The following is a 26,068-nucleotide window of genomic DNA, read 5'->3' as shown; positions in this document are numbered from 1 at the left end:
AACGGGGGGACTGGAATTTATATGCAGCGCTCTTTGAGTTACGCGCGGAAAAGGAGAAAGAGCGGCTCGCTGACCGCGTCGCGGAGTTTATGCTAATCTCCGGGCCTATATATACGGGATTTTCCCGTCTGTCCCAGCGCGAAAACCTGTTCGTCTCCTGTCGTGACTGTTTCGCGTGGATCCCAAAGAGCGAAGGGGAGGGGAGGGAAGGGGGGGGGGGGCAGTGTTCACAATGCGAAAGTCAAGAATGCAGTACGAAGCACAATGCACTAAGCGTACGGGCTGTATATTTCCTTTATTGCCTACTGGAGTGCCAAAGCTGCCTGCGCACCGACAACGGTTTCGGGGGCATTTTGTAGGATTTATTTTCGTGACTGGACAGTGCTGGGTATGAGTGTTTCTTTGGTGAGCTGCCCTTTACCGACGAGAGCTGCTGAGAAAGCGGATTTATCCTCGGCATTATTGCTTAGAAGAGCACTTAATTCTTAAGGAGGTACTGTTGAGCGTTTTATTATGAAAATGTTTATAACAGAATTTATTACGTAGTGCTCTTTTGGATGAAACATCACAATTTTAAGCATGGGTGGGAACAGTCGAGTAGCTAAAGAGAAACTTCAGAAGGAATTTTAATAATAAATAAGCGCCCCGTCAGCGACCAAAAATCTGGTTTCAGGAATGCTGCATACGAAATTTCTGTGTCGTAACACAGCATCTCACAATGGTTCGCCCGTGAAATCTTGCTCCTTAAATGTTCAACCTTAAAGACACAGTATGATTTTGCCTGCTGTCATCTCAATGTACCAACACGCCTAAAATATACGCAGGTTTTTACGCAGTCAGTACGTATAAGGTTAAACAAACAAGGGTAAAAAGCAAAAAAAGGAGAATATTGCTGGACATACTCGGAGAAGAAGACAATGAGCACGAAGCCAACCTTAATGCGACGCTTATTCGCAAGACAAGAGAAGACTATGTTTGGGGGGTATGGAAGTGTTTCTTAAAAGACATTCGACAGCCTCGTAATCGATGTAGTATACCCTGCGGTGTACTACAGCGAGTAAATCTCAACAATAGAATAAAAAAATACAAATTTTCAAATTTTGAGGGCAAGGAGAAGTAGAAGTAGAAGTAGAAGGGCAAGCCGCGCCGTATACATTAGGAAGCTGCGGATTAATTTTGACCACCTGTGAATCCTTAGCGTGCGCCGAAATCTCACCACACGGGCGTTTTCATTTTCGTCTGCATCAAAAAGAAAAATGGGGCCACAGTGGCCGGGATCAACCCGCGTCCTGCGGCGAAATCTTGACGAGCCTCTCACATGCGTTATAATTAACGCTGAGTTTCTTCGGACCGCTCTTCAGCATTGTCTCGACGTCTCCGATGCGCTATAGACTATTCTTTCCAAACCACTGTTCATTGTGCGCTCCTTGCTCGGATACACCTGCGAGCAAACGCTATCGCATTTTGGGGGATATACGGGACGGCAGGTGGCTATTACCGCCGTTGGAGCCGTGCAAGATCACGCAACATCCTCCACCTTTATTTTCTTTGGCGTGTCCTGACATGGCCGAGTGACGAGCACGTGTGCCACTATTTGCCGGTGTATGTGATAAACGATATCGGAATAGGTAGCCTTGTTATTGTGCACCATGAACGAGACGAAGAATCTCGAAGAAGGAGGGGAAGGGGGGTGGGGGTATTGTTTACTTGGCGTTTGAAGAACATGGGATGCCGACTCCGTAACCCCGCGACAAGCGGTGTTGCTAAAAAGCTTTGGCTAAGAAGCTTTAACACCTTAGAACCTTCCTGTTAAATGGGTGCTAAGAAGCTTAGCAAGTTGAGAACGCTAACGCCAACATAAACTCAAGGAGAGAGAGAGAGATAGGTAGATAGAGAGAAAGAGAGGGAGGGAGGGAGGGAGGGAGGGAGGGAGGGAGGGAGGGAGGGAGGGAGGGAGGGAATTGGAAGATATGTGGAGAAGTTGGGCTTGATGGATCAGCCGGCTACTTCAATGTTTAATGTCGCAGATAAGTGTAGATGTGTGATTTAGTGAGCATAGGGAAGTACAGTTAAGCAATAACTGGTCGTCAGCGTGCATGCGACGACAAGTAAAACAAACCAAATAACCTACCGCACAGTCCACACAGCGTTAGTTGAGCAGCCATGAGAAATGTTCCATAAACACAAGGATACGGTACTCGGCTAAATTTGCCGTTATGACATAGATGTTACCAGCCATATAAGCATCAAGCGACACGGAGCCCAAACAAGTGTTTTACATGGCCACCTCTTTACAAAGGGAAAATAGTGCAGTGTAAACAGCTGTGAATGTCCGTGTGAACTTCGGTGCGGTCTTTCCAAACACCGGCACTTTCCTCGGCATCTGCCGAGGAAAAGCGTGCTAAGCTGGAGATTTCTTGTTAAGGTCTTCGAATTTCCCTAGTTTAGATAGTCCGATCTCCATATATAATGCTCACGACCTCCTTGACAAAGCAGATAGAGGTCGTGACACATCTTTTGTAAAAACATTTTTAACCCACGGGCCACGCGTGTATGCATGCCTGGTCAGTTTGTCTCGAACATCCGTCAAAAACCTGTTAGGAGAGTGTTCTCTTCAGTGCAGCCCGCAGCAGATAACTTGACTCAACACGTTGGCAAATATTCTTGGCCGCCGACGAACGGGTGGTGTGGTGGCCGCGCGAATGAAAACTTCAGCCCCGGTCAGAAAGTCGGTCCCATTCCTACAGAGCCTTTCTAGAATATAACGTATAGTGTTTTGAGGACCTCTTTTTTTGGTTACTTTAAAGGCGATTATACCTTCACGTGGTTTCTCACAAACTGAACTCCCTCTTTCTTTCTGAACCTTCTGTTGTAAATAAATGAGATGGGCGCAGGCAGAGGGCGATAGCTGGGGTAAAGAAGAAGACGAAGCTGCGCCCACTGCCTCGCTCACAGTTTGTTCCATCGCCTTACGAGAACGGGTGTCTGGGTCGGCCTTCCCTCTTATATCCTCCATACGCTGGTGCCGTGAAACCCGGGATTCGAGGCACGAGTGGACCTGACTTTGGAGGCGCAGCGGCTGCGAGGCTCGCGAGGCCTCGAACCTTCGCGCCACTTGTTCTGGGAGGCCTTGCCCTCGACCGCTGCCCATCATGGCTCGTGCCCAAGCCGACCCTCGTTTTTCTACGCCACCCCTTCCATTGGAACGCCTGAAGCTACGCCGCCGGCTCCTGCGAGAGAAAATCACAGGGCTCATTACGGCAATCGACGCCCTTCTCCAGGACCCGGCTCCGCACGTGACCGATCTGACCGCCAACATTTACCACTACCACGACAAGCCGAGCGAATTACGAGCCCTCGACGCTGCAATTCAAAGACATCTGACCGGCGACAAGCTGAAGGAAGACATTGCCGTATCGCAGCATTTCGAGGACGAAGTGCGCTCGTGTGAAACGCGCGTACTGCTCCATTCGGTTGGCAAAGCCGCTATGAATACCGCCGCCGCCGGTGGCTACGCCCAAACCACCTGGGTGAGTTACAATCGAAAGCTCACGGGTGTTCCCGTGCCGCAAAGCCCCCACTTTGTAACTCTCCCGACGGTTCCAGCCGAGTCACTCCCAGAGCAGCGTGAGGGCCCCATCCGCGATAAAAATGCACCGGATGGTCGTTTGGCAATGATTACGCGGATTGAGGTTCGCAACGCTGCCCGCGACGACCCTCAGCCCATGGAACCATTAACCGACAAAGCAGAGGATCCTGTAGGCGATCGGGTGTCCGCGCAGAATGATCTTACTTGCATGGGCGTCCTCACTGCCGACCACAGCACTGTGCCACAGAGTGAATTCCCGGAAATTCCACACTGTGACAATCCTGCTGAAGCGGCCCTGCCTGGCGGTCCGCTCCAACAAGCTCGCGAGGGGCCTCCAAGCAGGAAAGACGTGAAGAAGCCCCCTGACGTCGAAATGGAGAAACCAGGGAAGATTCTTCTTGCACAACCACGGATTCTATCACCGGCAGAGACGACCCTGCTAGAGTACTGCAACGGCAACTCGAAGTACCAGAAAATCCGTCAACTGAAGCCACACCGAAGAAAGTTAGTGCAACACCGGCAGAATCATGACGGGGTTGCCAGCGACCCTATTATCCCTGAGTGCAGGCGCCAGGTCTGCAGAAGCCAACCTGAACAGATTCCGCCATTAGTTTTGAAGTTCCGTCAGGGAATCCGGTCCAGAATCTGGCACTTCCCGGTGAAATACCGAATAGCGCACTCCCCGAAAGCGCCGCCAATAGAGAATCGCAACGGAAGAAAGTGGAATGGCAGCCAGTCCGACACCAAGAATTCTCCATGGCGCCCTTTGTTTGTAACAGCCACAGCCACAGCCATTTGCCCACCGAACAAGCAGTGCAGCTTCAGGAACTTGCTTGTCATCAAGACGCACATCGAGCCACCCCAACTAATCGGGTTCCCTTATGACCCCGGCGGCTACCCCAAGACCAACGGTGCGAAGCGCGTGATCCTGATGCACAGGGAACATCACAGCACCTGGAGGACGCAACATCAGATGAGAATCATCGCTCAAAGTGCCGCCCGTGCGAACAGTCCGACATCATTTATTTTCGCCTGATCACTGGGACAATTCAGGCGCCGCATTAGAAGGCTCAGCTTGAAAGCCAGTCCTTGCCTTTCTGGCCGGGGGGGAGTGTGTTGTAAATAAATGAGATGGGCGCAGGCAGAGGGCGATAGCTGGGGTAAAGAAGAAGACGAAGCTGCGCCCACTGCCTCGCTCACAGTTTGTTCCATCGCCTTACGAGAACGGGTGTCTGGGTCGGCCTTCCCTCTTGGATCCTCCATACCTTCTACGTTTTTTCACAAGTTCACATTTTACGATTACTTGCACACACAGTAGTGCACTGGTGTTTGGCGAATATTCCCAGTGGTTCGAACACGTAGGAACCGAATAAACTTGCCGAGCAAGTATTCTGAAAGCCAAGTGTACAAATACGGGGAGAACCCTAATAATTTGCATACAGGAGCCATTGCACACACGCAACATACAAAAGAAGGAAGTCTTCGAAGAAAAGACTCCAACAAGCTTGCCTTGTCTTCGCCCCAAAATGCGGTGGACCTTGCTTTCTTTGGCGACATCCCCCGTTCAGGCCGCTTTCTTGGGCCCTTTTGCGGCCGCAGCGCACAAAACACCGCGGTATACACTGCCCCGCCTCACGCGGTTTGCAAACAATGAGCGTTTAGTAAACTCCGCCGCTTCCCCGAAAAAGGAGCATTCGGCCAAGGAAAGCGGGGACCCGTTGGGGAAGATGTGAGCTTGATTTGCATACGTCACAATAGGGAAACCGAGCCGCACGCGCTCTAGTTTTTCTTCCCACTTGCGGAGTTCCTGCTTCCCTCTTTTATTCAGTCCGCGCCGCGAAGTCTCGGCGGGACTCCGTTAGCCTGAACTCCACTGTCGCTGCGAAGCTTTTTTGTCTTGCAAACAGGACGCCGCGTATACAGGGATGTTTACCCCAGCGGACTTCATTTTGTCGTGAAAAGAGAGCGAGTAGAACTTGATTTTTCCTCAGGTTTACAGCTCGTTCACCGGCACCGTCGTTTTTCTTTATTCTTCCCCCCTGGCGCCCCTTCGGGCTGTCAGCGCTTCCCTTTTCTGCGGGCCCGCGTTGTGTATTTGGACGGGATTCGTCGGCCGTTGTGAAAACGACCCGCAGAGAGAGAGCGGGCCTCTTTCACTCCTGGCCGCAGACTCAACAGGCTCGAGATTCCGCGCCGGATAACGAATATGCGGAAACCCTTTTCCCCCGATTTTCTCACAGAACGAGAACACTGGCTACGCGCTGTTTTTCGAACGTTGGATGCATAAATAGGTCCCTAAAAACCCGCGTTGGTAAAGAATGAATGGCCTTGTTCGCTATATTTAGGGCTAATATTTTGGAGCCTCCGTGCTCGGCCAATCCCATGTTTCGCACTATTTTTCACCCGTTCGCTCGCAGACGATATATACAGCTATTGCTGCTAACATAACGTATTTAAGCATACGCCGGCTCTGCCGTAACCAACCAGTTGGCACATTGCGCACATTTTCTGAAATACTTGGCTTGTAATGATCATGGCCACTTAACTTAAATTTTGTTATAATCATGCTCGCGTGTACCCGCACACGTTATTTTCTTTTTGTCATATGGTTGGCCCATGACTAGGCCACACTTATCAGTCATTCCATGTAGCTGCTTTTAACTAGTGCCGCTATTTTGGACTTAAAACTAAATTTCGACGCGCGCGCAGTCACGAACACAAGCATGGGAACATGTATGCGTGGCACACTTCGTCCTCATTATGTCAATAACAATCAAAAGGAGTAAATGCTATACCATTTCTTCCTAAAGAAAGTTGAGAAGCTTTCCCACACTAAAACTGCTTCAAAAGTGCGTCAAAGCCTTCGCAAAAAGTGCTATCGTCAAACCTTCAAATACCTAAGTCGCAAACGAAGAACGAACACATTTGCGACGATTCGAAATGTATACACCGACACGTGGATTAAGAGATAAAGATATACTATATTGTACTCCTTCTTTATGACGGATGCGCGTGTTGTCGTGCCTATAAAGCGTTCCTTTTTCGAGATTTTCCAGTAACCGTTTTGACACAATAGAAACCCGGTTTCACGCACGCGCCGTGTGTCCAGAGACCTTATCAGAGCTTTTCTGTCGACCAACCGGTCTATGGGGAAATGCATTAGTGTTCTGACTAATGTATCGGTCCTACTAAGAAGGTTTTCGCTTTGCAAAACACACAGCTTTGAGGGGAACGTCTTTTCACAATAATGAAAGCTATTTCACTTCCTCAAAACGTATCTCGTGCAATTATAATGCGTTAGCGCAACGCCACAATCCGTTGAGGTGCTTTACTGCTACCATTCACAACACCTCTCCCCCCCCCCCCCCCCAACCCCCCGCCGCGGTGGCTCAGTGGCTACGGCGTTATGCTGCCTAGCCCAAGGTCACGGGTTCGATTCTCGATCGCGGCGGCCGCTCTTCGGATGGGGGCGAAAAGCCACAACGCCCACGGCCTGGATATTTCGGTGCACGTTAAAGATCCGCAGGAGGTCAAAATTAATCCCGAGCCCTCCACTACGGCGCGCCTCATCACCTGCGTAGCGTCGGCGCGCAGGTGATCACAATCAATCAAGCAATGCATTCAACCCACAATCAATCAAGCAATGCATTCAGAGCGGTGCCTGTCACCACTCATAGTGGTGACGACACATCGTAGGCACCGCCTTCCCCCATCTTTTCCTGCGCAAGGCGAAAAGCAAATAAACCGAAGAAAGTAACCTAGCAAGTTCGACAATCCGGTCGTTTTAACCTCTGCAAATCAAGTCCGACTGCATACGCACACATCGCGTCAGCAACGCACTTGTACCCGTCGTCGCAAACGGGACCGAGTTCCGCCTTGCAGGGAACGTGACCGCGCATATGCGCGCAGTCCCTGTGCGTGCGGAGAAACACGCGCCGATCGAGGGCTTCGCCGCTCCACGACGCCTGGCCTGTTTGTTCTCCTTCCTACCGCGCTGCATCGCGGTGAAGACGAATGCGGCGTCTTCCGCTGTCGCAAACGAACTCGGCCGTGCTTCCTTGCGAACCACGCCATCGTGTGTTTAGCTAACCGGTACGGAGCTAATCGTACGCCTGCACATCGTTTGAACGCGCGAATGCGTGCTTTAAATGTACGGGAGCGAAGGACGAAGCAGTACTATACACCTACTTACGCAACTCTTCGGTGTCACGTCGAAGTTAGATTCGGCAATATACGAGAAACTAACAAGTTAAATTATAATAAACATGTGCTATTAATGCAGTGCTTTAATCTAATGAAGTAACAGCGATTGGAAGCCTAGAATATCGCTATCCATTTTAATTTTTATTGCTACCTCTAGGTGACAAGCAGTTCAACCGCATCTATTTATACGCATCTCAATTAATCCTCATCCTCAAAAATTTATCCCCTGAAGCTCGTCTAAATAAAGTTTGTTCACTTACTCACTCACTCATCGTTGAGGATAAATTAATATAGACAAGTTTAGGTCATGTCAGTAAAAGACGAGAGAAACTGTATTAATGAGCTTCCTCTCCATTGTGGAACGTGCAGCTTTATTGTTGTTTTTGTCGCTGTTGTCTTTGCTGCTACGGTTGTTGTTCCCTGTGATAACCCATTGTAAGTGAGCAACAAGTGCCAGACCCACAAAACTAGTTCGTCGTTCGGAACTTACTAGCGCCTTGTTCAAGTATACGGTGCAAGCAGGGCTTCAGCGTCAGGTCTCCACAACGTGACGCACACAAGACGCCGGTCTACCGCGAACCGTTCTAATCAGCACTTGCGATTTTCCGGTGTGTTTTCTGGGTGTTCTATGGGACGATGTTTAGCGCCAAGAAACCTGCCGGCAGCTCATAGCTTTGTTGGGGTCTTCATGTGTGAAATAGAGCTTGAGGAAGGATTGTAGAAGCAATGCTATGTTGAGTATGTAACACACCAGAAAAAGCCTTTGGATTCTGGTTTGTACCGCATTAAATAAGGCGCATCAGCGTAATGTTGCTGGCCATGTTCCTCTAACTTATTTTAACGCAAAGTCAAATGCTTGGCTCTTCTATAAACGAATACGTGTATTTGGCTATACCTTGTGATATCAATCTTTTCTTTATATTCGATTTGTAGGCGACCCTATATAATACCAAACTTACTATAAATGGCCCGATGTTCGTTCTAAGCAAGAATTATCGCTTTCATCCAAGAAAAATAAATTAATAACAGAAAATGGACACAGTTACAGAGAGGGGAAAATTGTACTGTTGTTAAGTAGTTACATCACCTTGCGGTTTACCAGTGTCAAGTGGACATAATAAAGTAATAGCGGGGTTTTAATTCGTTGGTAAACAATTGAATTGCATACATTAAGACTTCAGTCGTATGCTTACAAAACGAAGCTCGTGTACGGTTGAACAGGCGATAATTTTTAAGAACATAAACACTTACAGGTACTTTTAATTTTAAACTGCTCAACATTATCCTCAAAATGCTTTTAATGTCAGAAACAAGAAGATATACTCGTAAGAAGGCCAGTTATAGCGCATCGCGCAGGGGCGATTGTTTGACTTTAGGTCACTTAAGCACTAATGACACCGTGTTTGACCGTGTTATCATTTCGTACACATTGGACCGCGCATCAATTTTATTCATAAAATTATGTTTTAGATCTACAATTACTACCCCTGTATTGTTCGCGTTCTCGCAACAGTGTGCTTCGTGTCTGTGACGGCAAGCCCGTCTTTTTATCTTTGTCATTGGCAGGCCGGGTCGACCGCCGAAGCGTGCCTCGCTGGTAGGCCTCGCTGGCCGTTCGGGCTACCCACCGCTGCTTAAGCCGGGAGCCGAGATGGACTACGACGCGGCCATCAAGTCCGGTACGTATCTTCAGCGCCGCCCTAACTTCGATACACTAACCCAGCACGGCAGACCCAAGTTCGAAGAGATTCCGTCTCGTCTGTAGTGTGATACGAGATGCGCGAAATGTAGTGACCGTGTTATTTCGGAAAGAGTAACCAAAGTTATAGCTTAAGTCCAAACCCTAGGTTGGTACGGAGATATCAAAGCCCTTCTGGCGCAAGAACATCCAACAGACAGACTTTCTACTTACATTCTTTTCCACGTGTTAGACATGGGATTCATCGCAACATAAGTGATCGGCCCTAGCAGTTTATATCAGGCTATCGTTGGCAAAACAGCGTGACACGAGCAAGAACGACGATTTCGCTGCTACAGTTGAATAAAAATAAAAACGCAGAGCTTTGCCTTCAAATAAAAGTTTAGACTGTTCGACCCCGGAATAAAATATTCGCCTGTGGACCACAATTTAAACTTTCATATAATGCTTATCATCGACACAATTTCCATTAATACGTAAGCAATCTTTGGCGACTTCCCTCATAAAGCTGTCCATCCGTCCGTATAAAACGTATTTTTAAAACATATTGGGGCATATTTTTAGGACATATTTAGGACATATTGGGTACATAGCAAAATTTCCTTTCATTATGAAAATGCCGCCTCAATAGACAACCCTAGGGCAATCCAAGGCAAACCTATATGTATACAGGTGTGTGCGCGGAGACGAGCTCCCGGAAAGAATGCGGAAGCACTACCTGACAACTCCCACCTAGGATTTATCGCAAATTCCTTCACAAACTGTGGGGCGTTATCCCGCAGCGGAGGGTTGCAAAATAACTTAGGTTATATGGCGCCTTTCACCGTCCTGATAGAAAAAGAAATGATACTAGTGACCATTTTCGAATCAATTATTAAGGCAAAAAAATCTCGTCTGGAGACATGATCCCGAGGGGCACCCTACAAAAAGAGCCACTGTCACGTTCCCCGTACAGGAAACGAAACATGCGTTTGCATGCCTTAGTTAGAATTTTAAAATTTCGAAAACTGGATAATTTTCAAATAAGAATCATAAGAATCATAATTTCTGAGTAATGCACTGTCTTCAAAGGGAACGGTTGGTTTCCTTTAATTTTTAAGTTTTTGTTGAACTATTTTGTTTTTTTAACACCCCCTCCCGTCGAACAAAACTATAGCCTAACCGTGTCCTTATCGAACTAAGCAGGCACGTTAAAGATCCCCAGGCGGTCAAAATTCATCCGGAGCCCTCCACTGCGGGGCGCCTTATCGGCTGTGTAGCGTCGGCGCATTAAACCTCCACAATCAGTCAATCAACGCACTAAGTAGTTGACACTTGCGGAAAGAATGGCAGTATTTATTGTTCTGTATTCTGACGGCTTACGTGCAGCCTGTCAGTATCCTTGTGTCTGGCAGCCCAGTGCAAAATTACTCCTCTGATTTTAGCTTAAGTATCTATATATGCGCAGTGTTAAAAATGTAGCGGAGGAAACATGTGGAAAAAGCTATCGTTGAATTGCGTTGGCCCCCTGCGAGTAATTAAGGTTCACAAATTACTCACATTATTTCCGAATACCTGGTGAAGCATATCTGCATCACGCATAATTTGAAAACGTACTTGCGACAAAACGTTATGTAGTTCAAATGATGTTATTTCGATAGTGTACACAGGCTGGTATAGAATTTCTCTGAGAAAGTTCATTCAGACTCTCTTGGTCGTTGTTCTCGCCGGGAATCGAAAATGCAGCAAGCAAAACAAGTGAAGTCGACGTGCACCATTGCCCCCCCCCCCCCCCCCCCCCCACCTGTATTGGTCACAAAGGGCGGCTATGGCACTCAGCAAGGCATGTCAAAACTGCATCGTTATAAAACAAAGCAGTGAAATTTCCTCATTGTTCTTTTTGTTTTGTATACGTGCCCTCGTTTTATCTTGCTGCATTTCCTGGTGTTAAGCCAACGTTCGACTCGTCAGTCTCTCCCTAAAGCGAATAAAAGTACATTTATTGATGTGTTCTTTTTAATTTCGTCATAGATAGATGCAAATAACAATAGAAAACTCTAAACGTACTTTCTTCCTTTTTTCTCTCTCTCGACTGGCGGTGCCTTTTCATCTCCTGGATGACGCGTTATTAGGCGATCATTCACTCTTCGCCGTCGGCATCCGCCAACAAAGACTAACCTCCGAAACGTTTCCTCCGTCCGTTAAATACTTATGCAACACTGCTTTCACGCATATTCAGCACGGAAAACATAATGTATCTCGCACCACGTAGCAAAGGAGTAGATGAAACACCAAAGAGAAATGCATGCTAAAAAAAATTGCATCCACCACCCTATTCTTCCGTGATAAAAAGAAAGAGCGAGGGGAAATTAAAATGAGATTCATCTAGCCTCTTTCTTGCGTTAGAACTAAACGGACGTTTTACGGAACCAACAAAAAGAAAAAAAAAACGTGCGAGGTTTTATTAAAATAAAAACGTGCATCTCATCGAAGCGCTACAGTTTACCCGTAGTTACTGTATACGTACAACTGAGCAGGACCCCCGCCGCACGCATTGTCGGAGGATGCGCCTCACGCAACGCGCGCCGGCCGAATTCAATGGCCCCGCCGCCTTGTCAAAGGACTGCGATGACAGTGGATTACACCTCGCGAAGCCGTCCTCCCATTCTCTAACCCTCCGCAACGGCGCCGCTCCCCAATGTCCTGAGGGCGAAAGCCCATCCGGGTGATACAATGCCTGCTCGCCTGTTGGGCGACGATGGGATGGTCACGTGTTTGCTTGGGAAGGAATCGCTTTCTTCTCTCCACTTTTATCTTTCCGGCCTGCAGCGTTGCTCTTTTCGGCTAAAAGTAGCGACAGGAAGGGACGCCTAGCTTGACACCACAAGGACAACGTTGAGCATCGTTGTGGAAAGACGATCGCGTGCCATCTGTTGTTTGCTGCGCGTCTCGTGCCGAGGTCGCACGCACACTGTGATTGTATTCTTGTAAGAGGTCCGAAGAAGTGCTAGACTGTGGCAGCCGAAGACGTAAACGCGCCCAAGAAATGGTCTGCCTACGCAGCAGGTTACTGTTGTAACTACTTCTGTTGCCTATTTTTATTTTTACGTTTATACGTTTTGCACAAAAGAGCTTGTGCGGCACTTTCGAGTTAAATTTTAAATTGGACACGACTCACTAAGCTGTGGTGGTATGGATTTTTCACTGGGTTAATTATTTCCTAATTAAATGAACTAGGTAAGCTAATAAGGTGCACGTATACGCACTGTAATGCGCGTGTGTGCGCTGTGAGTTAATCTGTCGTCTATGTTCTGTGCATCCGCTACGTACTCGGATAAATTAGCTCAGAATGGTTCGTTCGTGCTCTGTCCCGTTTCACCTTACTCACCCACTCTTCCATTCTCCCTCACTCTCACTCACCCACTCTCATTCAATCACTCACTTACTCGCCCACTCACACACTCGCCCACTCATTCGCTTACTCGCGAGTCACTCACTCACTCACTCACTCACTCACTCACTCACTCACTCACTCACTCACTCACTCACACACTCACCCACTCATTCGCTTACTCGCGAGTCACTCACTCACTCACTCACTCACTCACTCACTCACTCACTCACTCACTCACTCACTCACTCACTCAGTAATCACTCACACACCCACTTACTGACTCAAGCAAGCAGACTTTTCGGCCGTTGTACCTGCGTAACTTCCCTATGTTGTACCGGAGCCCTTCGAACATCGGATCTGGACTGTAACTTTCCAACAAAAGGGTAAAAACAAAAACAAAATGAATCGTATACCGCGTCCTGCGTGAGGATATTAAAAAAAAAGCGTAGCTTTTAAACATTTCGCTCGGGAGAAAAAAAAAGCAAGCCAAGAGAAAGAGAGAAAGAACAACATTGGATTCACACGCGAGGATTCTCACTGCGGTCAGGGACGCCCCGTATCATTAGCATATAAAGAGCCCGCGCACTCGGTCCCATACAGGAGGACAGGAGGGGGCCAGTGAAAAGAATAACAATAAAACACAGTCGGAAGCACGAAGCGACGCCATTTTTCGGCCTCTGTCCTGCCTCGTGCGTGATGCATGGTCTGTAGGTGACCGGGGTTACATTTTTCACCCAAACAAGGGGAAACCCTGCATCTGTGTACGGGGAACCTACCTAGCGTCCCCGCATGATATGTGCTTCCCTGCGCTACAGGCACAGCACTGAGAAGCGTAGATTAGGGCTGAGGTTCGGAGGAGGCAGAAAAAAGAAAAGAGGGAGAGCACGATCGCGAAGCGCCCTCACAAAAGAGACCGAAAGGGAGAATCGTATAGGGACGGGGGAATAGTAATGCCAAAAGGAGGACGATCACAATAGCTGCCCGAGTTTGGTTTTCGGTTTCGCGTATCATCCCATTCAGAGCTCGTCCCTACGGGATGCTGTCGTGTTTTCTTTTTCTCTTCTTCTTCTTTAAGCCTTCTTGCCTTTCGTCCTGCAGGGTGGGCGACGCGAAGCTGCGGGCGACGCATTGTCCCCACAGAACTGACACGTTACAATTTGTCTGACCTTCGGCGCGTTGGGTTCTCTCTCTCGGTGCCTGCGCGCAGGATGAGCAGTTGAGCCAGGAGGGCTGCTCTCGCATTCGTAACGCTCTCTACGCGTGAGAAATACGAGACAAAAGGGCGCGCAGCGGCTGTTATTCTTAATAACCACGCGTGCGCTGGAGCGAGCTCCTTGTCACATCTGGCAAACTGTATCCACAAACAGAAATCCTTGCGCGAAGCTCTTGCTCTGGATTACGGCTTCCTAATCTTGCGAATTTCTACGTGGAGTCAACGAGGAAGCCCGGGCTGGCTGTCCGTCTCTAACACGCGATGTGCGACACTCTCGTCGCATACGAAGATGCTATTAATAAAGGGAAATAGGGCCTTCATGCTTTGATATCAAACTCCGCACGATGCTGCCCCAAAAATGGCTTCCCAGCAACACATGTTGGTCTAGTAGTCAAGCCGGCTTTAAAGGGGCATTTAATAACGCGCGTTTTGAGGACGCATGGGTTCTTATGGAGGTACCGTCGGGAGCAAGAGTCTGGATTCAACGCAAGCAGCTTCCAAAAGGCAGCGCACCGCCCCGTGAGTGCGGAGCTCCTTAACTGGGGCACCGGTTAACTGCACATTTTAACTGCATGCCTGCTCGTTTTCTTACCTAAGCCGAAGCACACATAGTCCGCCCGCTTTCGGTCTTTCTAGACCGAAGGCGGGCGGACGTGGTATCCAGAATTCTAATCCTAACTGTACATAATGAAAGTCCCTTGGGCCTTTCTATACTGAAAGTGGCTATGCGGACAAAACACGTTTGGTTTATTCGAAAGATTGCCTCATTAGAATCATACTGACACCACTTTTAATGTAAACACCGCTCAAACAAGTTATGTAATTAGGAAAAAAGGAGATGGTCATGCGACTCAATAGCTCATTTCCCGCAACAGAACATACGGCGTCATATGTACAGCCGTGCGGTTGGCTCAGGCTGGCGAAAGCAAACGCAAGTTACGCAGGGCTTATAAGCTTTAAGAACGAGATAGTTTCGTTTAAGTGCAATGCATATTCATTTTATAGCAGTACAAATGCGTGTTGGGGGAAACAATAGAAGTTGCGAAAGTACACGTAAACATAGAAGTACCAGTGCGCACTGCTGTTGGTACTGCGTGCAGTATGCTTGTTTTCGCTGCACAGCAGCGTGGCGCTTTGGGGTTGTCTCACACAACACTGGCCGACTGGTGTGACATTGTCTTACGTGACCCTGTTTGCCGAGGATACCCCATGCTTCACGAAACGATTATTACCTACCGTAACAAAAATAAGCCAGGTGCGAATACGGTCAAAAACAAAGCAGATGTGCACAGCGGTGCGAAGTAGTATGGTGCCGCCATCTAGGAGGGCTGACGGTAAACAAGGCTCCGCAGTCCGATGCAGACTGAACAGCGTACTTGAATTTCGCATGAAGACCTTTCTTTGCGACGCAACAATGGCAGACATAACGAAACACACGACTGGGCGGGAGAATCAAGTTTTTAACTTAAATTGATTAATTTCTCAGTGAATAAAGCATCTCTTGCTGCCGCACAAGCGCTGGGGGCACTATAGAACACCAAATCTGTCGAATAAAACGAGCTTGTATTTTGTGCTCATAACCCCTTTAGGAATCGCCGGAAAAAATGTTTTTCCAGTAACGCACGTGTGTTATTAGTGAAGCTGACTTTAGAGGGGCTTGTTGAATAGCAGCATTTATTCGACAATCCCCGCTTTGCGATTTCTGCAACTTTTTTGTTGTTCAGTCGGGAAGCGTAAGTGCCGGAGTATAACCCTGATAAAGGTTTGGCCTGCTTGCTATAACAGCAGCAGAGTTTCGTTTGAAAATACAAAAAATTACGAACTCGTACCTTTGTGAATATTTTTATAGTTATAGTCTGGCTGTTGCCGTGCAGCATTCGCCTCCCCTGGCAAAAAATGTGAATACAGGGCCTATGTAAAGCTAGCTGTAAGGCCGAAAAGTCTTCGCGATTACTACAATGCAAATGTGTGTTCCGTGTTGCTTCAGCGGTGGGAGTGGGTGCCAGCAGCTGAGTCTAATATCCTGCGCAAAATTCGAACCGAGCTACAGCACACTCTGAGAAGCATGACGGAAGCAGGCGGCGCACCGATTTCCCAAACTTGTGAGAAAACCCTTGCCGAGAGGAAGTTTTTTTTTAACGGGTTGAACGGGACGGCGAGAAAAAAAGGCGAATAAATATCGGCACAGAGCAGCGGAAACCGTTCCGTATATGGGCGGACTTTTGGTAGCAGTTCTGGTGTCCGCATCTGCATTGCAGAACGCGAAATGAACGGGGTGGGAGGACGTATCGGTTGGCATCTCCATAATGCCCGCAACGATATACATACGCCGCCTACGCACTACTTCCTCACCGGGAAAGGGCTGATATTTCCTGCTCCGCTTCCTCTTCCGCCCTTTCTTCGCGTAGCAGTTTTAAATTTCCCTCCGCGCTTTCCGCGAGCGGCGGCACCATTTAAGATCGGGTTTTCCAACTTTTGCAGCTTTGATCCGCGGCTCCGCTTACCGAATCGCTCTTCCAAACAGTTGGGAGACGTACGCCGCTCAAGGCCTCTCATTGTCCCCACCGCGGCTTCCTCAGACGCGGAACCTGCCGTGATGGATCGCTCGGCACAACTTTTTTTCTTCCCACTAACTCCTTACGTTCGCGTTTCAAACGACGCCCCCGCAGTTTTTGGGCTTCGTCGAGCTTCTTGGCTCCGTTTTGTTTTGTATTTGTGTCCCCCTCCCCCCCTCCCTTGCACGTTCAATTTTTGTTTGCTCCCGCTTTTGGAAAGGGTTTGGGTTCCTCCGTGTCCGCGTGGTTTGAGTGTTCGTGTCGTCCGCGTCCCCTTCCCTCCCCCCGTTACCCCCCTCCCTCCCTCATTTCTACCTGTTCCTCTCTGCTTCGTCCTCAGAAAGCGTTCGCTGCGCCGAGGAAGCCGATCTCAACATCCCAGCCATGTTGTTCAAGATGTGGAACCAAGGTAAACACAACGACGTCCCCACACGCTTCCGGACCACTCCCTCCCTCTCCTTGGTTCGAGTGTAAAAAGAGGCCTCTCTTGCTTCCTTTCGCTGTGACAGCCGCTCAATAACAAGACGCCGGAGTTTGAAGGAAGGTGGGCGACGATGGCCTATATCTAACGCGCCGATGCGCTGAGTACGCGGCCGCCTTTAACGGCCTGTCCATCCCCAAAGCCGGATGATGGAAACAGCACTCGCTTCCAGCCCTGGCTGTCGGATCGCGCTGAGTTTAGCGATGACATCATGTTCGACGTTATGCCTTTACAGATCCACACCGATGTAGCTGTGGTCTCGCAACAGCTAGGTCGATGTTCTTGACACAGCAGCGGGAGATGCAGTCACTCCCTTCGCGTGGATAGTGTATAGAGTATCATCTGCTCGCACAGTATACTCGTTTTTTAAGCGCTGACGTATACGGCACAGTTGTGACGTCTGTAAATTCGGATTGCTGCTTCCGACGGGTCTAGTCCGATTTAACCCTAATATAACCATGCGTGGAAGAGGATTTTGGGACAGTGGTGATGTTGGGATATTGGGATAAAATATTGGGATTAGGTATATATGATATTGGGATGTAGTCATCATGTTCTTGGCTAACTGCAAACACAAAAGAATACATTGCGGTACGCAGCAACTAATACCTTGCGGAGTAGTATATCCTTTTCTGTGTTAGCATTTGCTGCCCGTTATCTTGGCGAGGATATAAACTTGATTCTGTTTTCTCGCGCTGAAGTATCCTGCACATATTCCCTCCCTCCCTACCTCCCTCCTTCCGTATTATCTCTTTATCTCTCGTAGCCTCAAAATTTTTAGAGAACAGCTTAAGGGGAAGACACGTTTCCCCTTTTCGGGTCCAGTGACCCGTGCGCCAACTTCTTCACCGCGCGTACAGCGGCGATAGGCTCCCGTCTAGTTCTCATCCCACCGCTGGCCTGATTAGGCGGCGGGCGCAGGCCCCCTCCGGTCCGTCTCGCTTTACAGCCTTCATTAAGCGACATTAGGGGGCAAGAAAATCAAACTGCCCGTTTCCAAGGGGCCATTACGGCGTGTCCGAGGGAATTCCTTTCCGCCTTATAAAGTCGCAGCAGCATCATGCTCGTCGCAGGCCATTGTTCGAACGCTGCGCAGGAGCCGCCGCGGCCGACTACAAGATAAACGCGTGCCTAAAGGAAAGAGAGGCCTGCCCAGCGCTGCACTCGCACGGCCGCAGGAGAAAGGGCATTGATTCAGCGAGGCCGGGGGCATCTTTATCTCGGCGCTCCACCCAGCCGAGAAACGTTATTAGCGGAATTATTGGGCAGCGTCGGCAGCGGCAAAGCCCCGAACCAAACGACCGGTGACGGACAGCACCGCGGCGCATAATAGAATTTTTATTACCGAGTCGCATAAATATCCCCGCTTATCGCAAACCCGAAGGAGAAACCGGCGCGAGTTTTGGAAAGCGGGGCGGGGGGAGGCGAGGGAGTTCTCTGAATATCGAAGTGGGACAAGATGAATTCCGTGCGCCGCGCGCTGTCTTCGAACTCTTTTCTTCCATCTCTCTCTCTCTCTTTCCCTCCCCTCCTCTGCTCAAGGAGCCGCTCCTGCCTTCTTTTCCCAATACTAAAACCTTTTGCGGTGTGTGTAACTCCGAGCGTTATGACTGCTGGCCTCCTCTTCCGCGATTTATTTTCTTCTTTTTTTTTTCCCAGTATTATTCCCTTCTGAAGCCCGTGCCCAATCGACCACTTGATTTATATTTCTCCGGTGCGCTTCGGAGAGCGCGCTTTAAAGCATCTCCGCTCGCAGCTAGTACTATAATGCCCCGTGTAGGCTCTCGGAGCAGGCTAATTTGATTCACTGAACTCGCGCGCGCCCGGGACCGGGCCAGTGGTTTAGAAATTAAAATTGGCTGAAAAATGGCTGAGTCGTCAGCCCTTGATCATTGGATGAGCTGAAACTGTTGTTCTTTATTTTTATTTTTTGCATTAGCATTGCGGTGATTTCTTCGCTTGTTGAATCCCACTGTATGCGTTTCACGATATTTATTTGCCGCGGTATATGCATTTCTAGGAAAAAATTAAAATTTTCCAGAGACTGATGTTGCTGTCATTATTAAATACAATAGACACGTAAAAGATTGCCTCTGCTAGGTGCTGCTGTATGCAGCTTATTTCTCACGTGTTAGTGGGTGATTTCACAAATGACCGAAAAAAGGGTGGCTGATCGACCTTTTCAATTTGCTTGAAAATTTTTATATTATTCCCTGATTATTCAAATGTTGAGATTCAGCAATATTTTTTTTCCGTTAAATTTTTTGTCTACTTCTAACCAAAGTAAATTTAGTGGTCAACATGTTGTGAGAGTTTCACAAAAATTTAAAAAGCGTTTTTTTTAATATCCGTAGACTTTACACTGATCGCTGATTGGTTGTTATGGTTGCAACGTAGTCACTAAAAATGCCATTTTTTTGTTACATTCTCGCTTATTGTATCTTTAAAGGGATCATTTGCCTTTTATACGAAACATACGTAATTTATACAAATCCGAAGGAAGTCGCTATTAGTACAATACGTCGTGGAGAGCCGGAGGGATAGGGCTCCTCTCCCGAGCTCTACACGCTCCAGGAACAAAATGATACAACATGTTTTTATGATAATACAAGTACATGTAAAGGCTTACATCTGTAGAGCATTAGAGAAAAATCTTATATGTGTTTTTTTATTTATTAGCTCCTGAAATGTGTGTTTTTCACTTTTTCTTCAAACTTGCGGGCCCGTTTCACCATAACCGTACAGTATGCAATTATAACATTCGGTAAATTTGTTTAGAACTGTAAGGAGCACACGTGAGTAAAATTTGAAGGCTGTAACTTATGCACGTTTTCTAATATTTATGCTCAAAGTTCGAACAAAATTGCGCTCTGAGCCGAATTTGACATTTTGTTGCGAACAATTTATATTCTTGACAGCAGCGAAAGAATTTTAAGGTAATGTACACCAGGCGTAAATTGAGCATAAAATTAATGAATTGCCCCTCGTAAATATTTTCGTAGCTAGACGTCGCTACAGTTGGCCGAGGCGCACGGGCATGGAACGGCGGGGTACCATCTTGTCGGGTTCCAAAACTTTTTACAGTCAGACAAAATTTTTCCCGTGGAAAATAATGCTGAATCTCAACACTGGAATAATCGGGGAAGGATATAAAGAACTTCAAGCAAACTGAAGTGGTCCACCAGCCACCCTTTGTTCGATCTTTTCTGGTCACCCTATCGTACCTTCACAGAAGCAGAAATTCCGCTACTAAATAAAGCATGAAGACGCAGACATGCGCCTCAAGCTGTAGATTTAAACGTTCGCTATCGTCAGTGGTAGTTAAAGCGCTATGTAGCCGAATTATCGCGAACAAACGGCTACACCTCTGCGCAACTTTTTTTTTTTTTTTTTTTTCAGGGCGTTGTCAAATCAGAATTTAAACAGGACTATCGTGGTGCACGCACAGTGTCGAATGTTTGATTGATTGATTGTAGGGTTTAACGCGCCGACGCAACGCAGGCGATGAGGCGCGCCGTAGTGGAGGGCTCCGGATTAATTTCGACCACCTGGGGATCTTTAACGTGCGCCGAAATCTCGAGCACACGGGCGTTTCTGCATTTCGCCTCCATCAGAAAAGCGGCCGCCGCGGCCGGGAATCCAACCCGCGTCCTCGGGCTCAGCAGCGCAACGCCTTAGCCACTGAGCCACCGCGGCGGGTAGTGTCAAATGTCTCGATTTTGAAATGTTTGCACGCACAGCGCGGCTACTTCTCGGGCTTGGCGCCCTTAAGTTTATGTCCCTGCTTTTTCTGTCCGTGTTAAACCTAATTCGTGGACAAAATGACTAAACATATGACCAGATTCGATATTCCATTATAACTGAAGCGGTTTCTCTTTTTAATTTCGTTGGCAAACATACGTTGTGTCGTCTACTGCCTGTATAACAGGCCCGCAGGCTACTTTGTCTGCAAGCGCCGACAGTGCCCGGAGACAATAAGCTGCATCCCGTCCGCTATGGTCAGCGACAACAATCCCACGGCCTTTATAACGAAGATGCCGAATAACCCCTCCTCCCCCGTCACTACATTGTGGCAGTGATCAGTGCGTGAGCGCGATAAGGATTAACGCATCACATTCACGACGGGCGAAAAGTCGTAGGTCAGGTGAAAGCCATTAGCGCATATCCAGGGAGAAAATAGGGAAGGCGACGAGGGGTGTGGGCGAAATGGGGTGGAGGCGACCGCTTTAACATTTTTAATTATCATTAACATTTAACATTCTGCAGTATAACATTTCTAAGGGCGTACCGCCGCATACCCCCAACCCCCTTTTTTTTTTTTGTTTCTCTTTTGCGCCAAGCACCAACGATCTCCCCCTTGCCTTACCTTTCACGGCGAAAATAAGAGACCAGACTTTACCATCCTTCACGGTTACGCGTGCGTCTCCCGTATACAACGATGATATCCAAGAACGCGAAGATGAAAAGGTTGCGGTGGCGTGCAGTGAATCGCATCACAATGGGGATGCATTAATCTTCGTTATACAGGTATAATTGCGTTCACTTTCCTATATTCTAATTATATTATATTGGCCTTGTAAAGGAACCGCGCATGGCCACGTGCAGGTGACATTCACGGCGTTGCTCGTGCACCCACGATGATGCTGATACATGCTGTTTCAAGTGCAGTAAACGCTTGTTATGACAAAATCTCTTTGTTCGAAGCGCTCCGTAGTTTCCGGAACAGTCTTTAGAAAGCACATGATACCCGCTTTTAATGAACTATTGCGTATAACAAAGCCAATTTTGTGTCCCGGGGACTTTATTACACCGAAGGTTTAGCGATATAAAATGGGAATAACTGGCCCGCAACACCTTCCACACCATATGTAAATACATAATCCAAGCATTACCCTCCTCTCGGGTTTATGCAATCACACCGCACCCGATTTATTCCCCGAGTATTACCGATGAGAAAACAAGCAGCTCCACGATTTTTGTTTTTTTTTTGTTTTTTTTTGCAGCGGAAAGGTAACATTTAAAATCGTGCTCTTAAATTGCTGGAAGACTGTGGCAATATTACCAATTCCGTGATTAGTTTCCGGCATTAAATGAAAACTAACCCGCAATAAACACTCTTGCAGACTGACTTTCTTAGCGAGCGTTGCGCGTTGACCAAACTGCGGATACCGCGACCGTGTATTGAAGCAATGCCTTTTTCACATGGAAGAGAAAGAATTCGCACAACGTAATTCTACTCTAATTGACTATGAGCTTTTAGCCCTTAATTGTGCCCACGGAATTAAAATACGACATTGCAGGCAGATTAAAGCTTCCAATTATAACTTAGCTGACAAAATGTAGGTAAGAAGGGCATTTACATTATGCAGGCATTACATTATTTTAAATTCGTCAATTTAATTTACAAGATCGTGTTTACCAACAGAATATTTCGTCTGCTGTATACGTACAGCGGTCAGCCAGAAAGCTTGCCCGTTGCGGCGACCTAATAGATGGGTAAAGCGCACGGTTAAGAACCTAATTTAAGATAAAATAGTCCAAGGCGTGACGTAGTTCAAATACTCATGAGAGGAACCACCACAAGGAGGAAGCGATAAGGGCTGTTTATCATGTCGCTGCCGGTATGGAGCCACGTGTGTAACTATCTAAAGCTTTTCTTGTTTTTTTTTCTATTTTTTGCTATATCATTCTGGCATAGAATACGTTAAATTTTAGCGTTAGCAAACCGATATTTCAAGGAAGTGACATAACAAGACTGCATTGCGAAAGCGCATAACGAGAACAGGCAACGAAATTGAATATAGGAACGGCGTAACGAAAGCACTCAACTCATGCACGTGGCGGAAATACGCATGGGAGATGTTTAACGGTGCCGTGTAAAAGAAGCTTCCATTTTTAACAATGGAAGCACGAAACGGAAGCGCGTAATGCAGTCACGTAATCCACAGAGAACTCTCCCGTGCCAACCCGAAGCCTTTTCTATGTTTACGTACCCATCGCGCTTAGCACGCGCTAGAGTAGCTGCAATTTGAAATGTTTTTTTTTATGTGTCCGAAACGAGAATACCCGCACGTCCTTGTTTGAGGGTTGATGGGTCACACCTTAGCCGCATACGAAAATGCTATCAATATCGGGCACTAGTGCTTTCATACTTCGGCATTAGACTGCTTATGGTGCCTCCAAAGAACGTATTCTGAGCAATGCAATTAGGGCAAACTTTCGTATTAAAAAAAAGTATAGTAGCGAGCACTACTTTAAAAATGAGTGTCCCATGTTTTTCGTTTTTTTTAGTACGCGTTACGTTTTAGCGCGAGGCGTAAACGAGTGTCTAGGTGTTTTAGTACCGTGACGAAATGACACGACGCTTACGACGGCGACATGAGACGCCAACAGCCTGAGCCGCTAAAAGGCTTCGCCCCTAAAATGGTTGGGGTTTAGCAAAGCGGTTTAAGCAGTTATTCGACAATATTTGGGCGTTTTAGCCAATCGTTCTCTGGACGCGTTCCCCCCATATCTTCCTTCTCTGTATTTTCCCTCAGGTGCCCGTCCCCCTCCCCCCGGAGTGCAGCCGGTGTCCGCCGAGAAGCTGTCGGCGAGCAGCGCGGCCGCCGCGTACCAGGCGCTGGCCGTGTCTCCGCTCGAGCAGCAGGCCCTGGGCATGCTGGGCCTGGGCGCCGCGGCCGCCGCGGCGCACGGCGCCCACCACCCGTCTGCCACGGCCGCCGCCGCCGCAGCAGCCGCCTACCAGCGGCACCTGCTCGCGGGAGGACTGGCGCTGCCGCTGGCCGCCGCGGGCATGGCGCAGCTCGGACGCACCGCGGCCGGACACCACGAGAAGCTCCGCCAGCAGGCGCAGGGACTCGACCTCTGCAGCCCGAGGTGCGTTGTGACGACCACTTGTACCTTGGAAAAGTGCTTCTCAAATGGAGCTCCGCAAACCCAGGGCGTCCGCGAGGGCGTTTCAGCAGTCCAAATCTGGCGATGAAGGGTGTACACGCACTCATCCGTGAACGTTCCCCACACACGGCGAAACTCCACAGTGGAGAGAGAGATAAAGAGAGAGAGAGAGAGAGAGAGAGAGAGAGAGAGAGAGAGAGAGAGAGAGAGAGAGAGAGAGAGAGAGAGAGAGATGAGAGGGAGAGGGAGGAATGGTGGGAGGGAGACGTGGCATGTCGCAAATGGCCAAATGAATTCGCCGTTGTGACTCATGTAGACTCACAAAGGCTTACTGCGTGCGTGTATTTTTTTCTTTGGAAGGGGGTGAAGGGGGGGGGGCTATATAATTCTTTTACGCAAAGCTTTGTGTTGCGCAAAAAAGCCAGCCACGCAGGCATATATCGCGTCCTCCGTGTATGGCTTTCACGCATGGCGTAGTGCTCTGCAAGAGAGCCAACCATACAAGCGTAGATCGCGCGCTGTCCAGATCTTACAATGTACAAGTCATGAGGCAAAGCCAACTTTTTGAACCAACGCAAAGGTTTGGCATAAAAAAAGAAAACGGGTGGGGCAGACTGAACATGTCAAAAGATCATTTGAAAACCGACGATCGAGAAAGTTCCAGAGTATTTTTTAGCCCTGCAATAGATGAATAAGGCTTAAGGCTATACACTTACACGCTAACTTCTTTATCACCTAGGCTGTCACTTTACCCGAACTGGGTGGCGAAGTTTCACACTAATAGAACTACACAGTGTGATCGCTGTGTAAAATTTGTTAATATAATATAAAAGCAGTTTGTGTGGTTGTAACACCAAGTTCATACAATTAACGTGACATGATGACGACAAAACATTGAGTTTCTGCTATTTCCGTGAGCGCACCGCGTGCTAATGGAAAAGCAGGTAAAGCATGAACGGTTTCTTCAACGCGCACATTACATTGCAATTGAAGTTTCAAAGCACGTCATCTAGTGTTCCGTCTCCCTCTCTTGTATTTTCAACAGCAGCAACGCTTGCTCAGTGACTGCAATGGTTTCTGTTTCTCCCAAGGTTCCATGATGAATTCGCTACCATCATCGCATACACTCGTTCCTTAATCCTTTCAGCTACCCTACCGTAACAAGTCGAGTCTGCTTTGGGGTCTCGGCGGAACCCATCTGTTGCTGTTCGCGATTGTCTTGGGCTGAACCATCTGGCGGCGCTGGGCAAACGGGTAGAATATTAGACCGCTGACGAAGCTAATGAACGCAACCTGCTTGCCAAACAAAAGCGCCCACGGAGTAGCCTGTCCGTTTTCAGCCTGTTGTTAGATTAGGTTTTTTTTTTTTCTTAATTTCCCATTTTTCCCTCAAACGCGATCATAGTTCCGCTGAGCGGAGGCAGACTTCGTAGATCGTCAAACCTAGCAGACTTCCCTATGATCGCAGAAAAGTAAACAAGTAAATAAATCAGAGGCGCCGCAGGAACGAGAAAGGACGTGTACGTGATTCACTTGCTACCGAGTCCTCTGTTCCTGCCACGCCTTCTGCGAGCATAATTCGTCGTCCAGAAGGGCGCACTAAGCACTCGTTGCGCCACCTAGTGGAGTAAGGGCAAAGCTAAATGAATGAAGGCTGGAAAACGAAGAACGTACACTAAAAAAAGCGAAGGCTATGCAAAAGAAACGTTACAAGCCATACACGTACATTGCCAGCAGTCTCAGCGTTAATAGTAAGCACGTGAAAAGAGCGCGCAAATCTGGAAGACGCGCTGCTTCCTGGAAGGGCGTCGCTTATTGCGACCGCCATGTAGTCAGAAACGCTAGCGACGCCAACGCATTCGGCTTTTTTGTTCTTTCTTTCTTTCAGCCCAAGCGTCGATATCGCATTGAGCTTGCGACGCGGATGAAACAAAAGAGCACACAGATTAGAGGGCGTCGCGGCTCGATCGGCAGGCTAGCGTCGGCTTCCCTTCGTGAAACGAGTGACCGGAAACGCTGCAGGCCGCGCGATTAATAAAGAGCCCAGCAGCCGGTCAA

At 48.1% G+C, this 26,068-nt stretch overlaps 1 protein-coding gene across 5 annotated transcripts in view; it reads left to right on the top strand.

Annotated features, from left to right (window-relative positions):
- The window catches only part of LOC144174492 (dachshund homolog 1-like), a 67,868-nt gene that overhangs the window by 30,908 nt on the left and 10,892 nt on the right, over positions 1 to 26,068 (top strand). For 4 of the 5 annotated variants that reach the window (XM_077703216.1, XM_077703214.1, XM_077703215.1 and 1 more), the window contains 3 exons: positions 9,359 to 9,471; positions 16,973 to 17,041; positions 23,653 to 23,992. In XM_077703216.1, coding sequence (XP_077559342.1) covers positions 9,359 to 9,471; positions 16,973 to 17,041; positions 23,653 to 23,992 — 522 coding nt within the window. The remainder of the gene's footprint in view (positions 1 to 9,358; positions 9,472 to 16,972; positions 17,042 to 23,652; positions 23,993 to 26,068) is intronic. The other variant, XM_077703217.1, reaches the window with a different exon arrangement.

Source organism: Haemaphysalis longicornis, unplaced genomic scaffold, assembly GCF_048455015.1.
Source record: "Haemaphysalis longicornis isolate Haplotype H1 unplaced genomic scaffold, Haemaphysalis longicornis Haplotype H1 scaffold_3, whole genome shotgun sequence".
NCBI lineage: Eukaryota > Metazoa > Arthropoda > Arachnida > Ixodida > Ixodidae > Haemaphysalis > Haemaphysalis longicornis.
Note: the sequence above shows the minus strand (reverse complement) of the source record. Positions and strands in the feature narration are given on the sequence as shown.